The sequence below is a fragment of the Penaeus chinensis genome, chromosome 2, assembly GCF_019202785.1.
Source record: "Penaeus chinensis breed Huanghai No. 1 chromosome 2, ASM1920278v2, whole genome shotgun sequence".
Lineage (NCBI taxonomy): Eukaryota > Metazoa > Arthropoda > Malacostraca > Decapoda > Penaeidae > Penaeus > Penaeus chinensis.
In genome coordinates, this window is record NC_061820.1 from 44,878,285 (window position 1) to 44,880,329 (window position 2,045).

Sequence of the window (2,045 nt, forward strand, 5' to 3'; positions counted from 1 at the left end):
GGTGGGGTTTGGAGCGTTCTTGTAGGCCAGAAGGGTCTTCCTCTTAGCCTCAACCACAGGCTCCATCCTGTCCCAGTGAGCCTCAAACCAGTCAGCGTGATTGTGGTCCTTCTTTCCGTAAGCGGAGATGGCTGCACTGTAGATCGAGTCCCGCAGGTGGGACCAGATGAGGTCTGTGGTGTCGTCTTCAGACATCGCCCTTGCTAGGGTCACGTTGAGAAGGTTCAGGAAGCCCTGCATCTTAAGGGGGTTTCTGGCATTGCAGGTGTTGACGCGTGGCCTGTCCGCTCTTCTTGCTGTGATGTATCTTCCTTACTGGCGACGAGGGAATGGTCAGTGTCGCAGTCAGCACTGTGGTAGGTACGGGTGAGGAGGACGCTAGCAAGGTCCTTGCGTCTGGTCAATACCAAGTCGAGCTGGTGCCAGTGGCGTGAACGAGGATGTCTCCAGGAGACCTGATCGATTTCTTTGCACGGGAAGGTGTTGGTGACGCATAGGCCGTGGTAGCAGCACAGCTCTAGCAGACGCTGGCCATTGTCATTTATCTTCCCGCGTCCATAGGCACCGAGACAGGAGAGCCAAGCCTCGTGGTCAGCTCCCACTCTGGCGTTGAAGTCGCCAAGGAGGTAAAGCATGTCAGTGCTGGGGGTTTGGGATATGATATCATCCAGGGCACCATAAAACTGGTCCTTATCCTCAGGGGTAGAGTACAGCGTGGGCGCGTACACACTGATGATGGTGGCTGAGCCGAAAGACGTGGACAGGCGGAGGGTCAGAATTCTCTCTGTGCCTGCTGAAGGGGGCTCGATGGAGGTCATCAGTGTGTTCTTTATGGCAAAACCGACACCATGCTGGCGGGGTTCTTCAGGGGGTTTACCTTTCCAGAAGAAGGTGTAGCTCTTTTCTCTGAGGGTGCCACTGTCTGCAAGCCTCGTCTCCTGCAAGCATGCAATGTCTACACCTAGCCGAGAGAGCTCTCTGTCGATGACAGCTGTTTTCCTGGCATCATCAACCTGTTGGATGTTGGGGGAGAGGCCGGGACACATGGTCCTGACATTCCAAGTAGCAAAGCGAAGACATGGGGTCTTCGGAGATTTTCTTTTGTATTTGTTGTTGCCTGGTGCGGTCTTTTTTGGCCCACTTTTCAAGTCGGAACTCTAATCTCCATGCACCCAGTGGAGCAGATGAGCCATGGCGGAACAGCACCTAAGTGGCTGGGGGCTGCCCAGCTCGAGGCGGGCGGTAGCTGTTCAGTGGGACTGCAATGGTCCCTCCCACCGTCAGAGATGGCCCCTGGCGCCCGTTTCCTTCGCCAATCAGTTGGGCTTATAACCGGTAACTGCGCATCTCCCGTGTTGTGTCGGCACCTTTCAGTGACGCTGGAGTGTCCTCTCCAGTGGAACTACGTAGCCTGGGCAAGGTGTTTGGAGGACGAGCAGCAAGCCCCCCCTCTCCACGTAGCTGGCGGATCCAAGGGAACGACGAGTGTCGATACAGCTTGGGCACCAACGGCGTCACAGGAGTTGCCGGAGTGACATTGTGTTGCCAAACCGCCTTCGGGACTCCATCTCCTGATTTTCTGTCTGGGTTTACTCCCATAGCCTTTCCCAGAAGTGGGTTTACCACAAGGCAGCGGTGGATGCAGTTTATGGTCATACCCAGGACATAAATGGAATAGATAGATATAAAAATATGTAATAGATAAAAGCAAGGTAAAGAAACTGAATAGATTAGAAGAAATATGTATAACGGATAAAATATTACACAGAGGGCGCTTCCACCCAAACCCGCCGAAATGATACAACTTCCACTCGGTAAATAAGTCACTATTACTATTTACTTGGATCTCTCACGGATGAGAAGGTGGATGAATTTATGTCCAATCCATTTTCTTTCTGGGTGTTGAGGACTCGTAAATGTTATGCATATTTTCTGATTTTATTATTATTTTTATACGCATGCTCTCTATTTTTTCTTTTTTTTCTTTCTTTCTCTCTCTCTCTCTCTCTCTTTAGTTCCTCCCTTATACCCTCTTTTTGTAGGCT

At 51.6% G+C, this 2,045-nt stretch overlaps 1 protein-coding gene across 1 annotated transcript; it reads right to left on the reverse strand.

Annotated features, from left to right (window-relative positions):
- Positions 1–224: 224 nt before the first annotated feature.
- Positions 225–1,046, reverse strand: LOC125035151 (craniofacial development protein 2-like). The gene has a single exon (XM_047627357.1). The coding sequence runs from the start codon at positions 1,044–1,046 to the stop codon at positions 225–227; it is 822 nt and encodes a 273-aa protein (XP_047483313.1).
- Between the last annotated feature and the right edge of the window lie 999 nt (positions 1,047–2,045).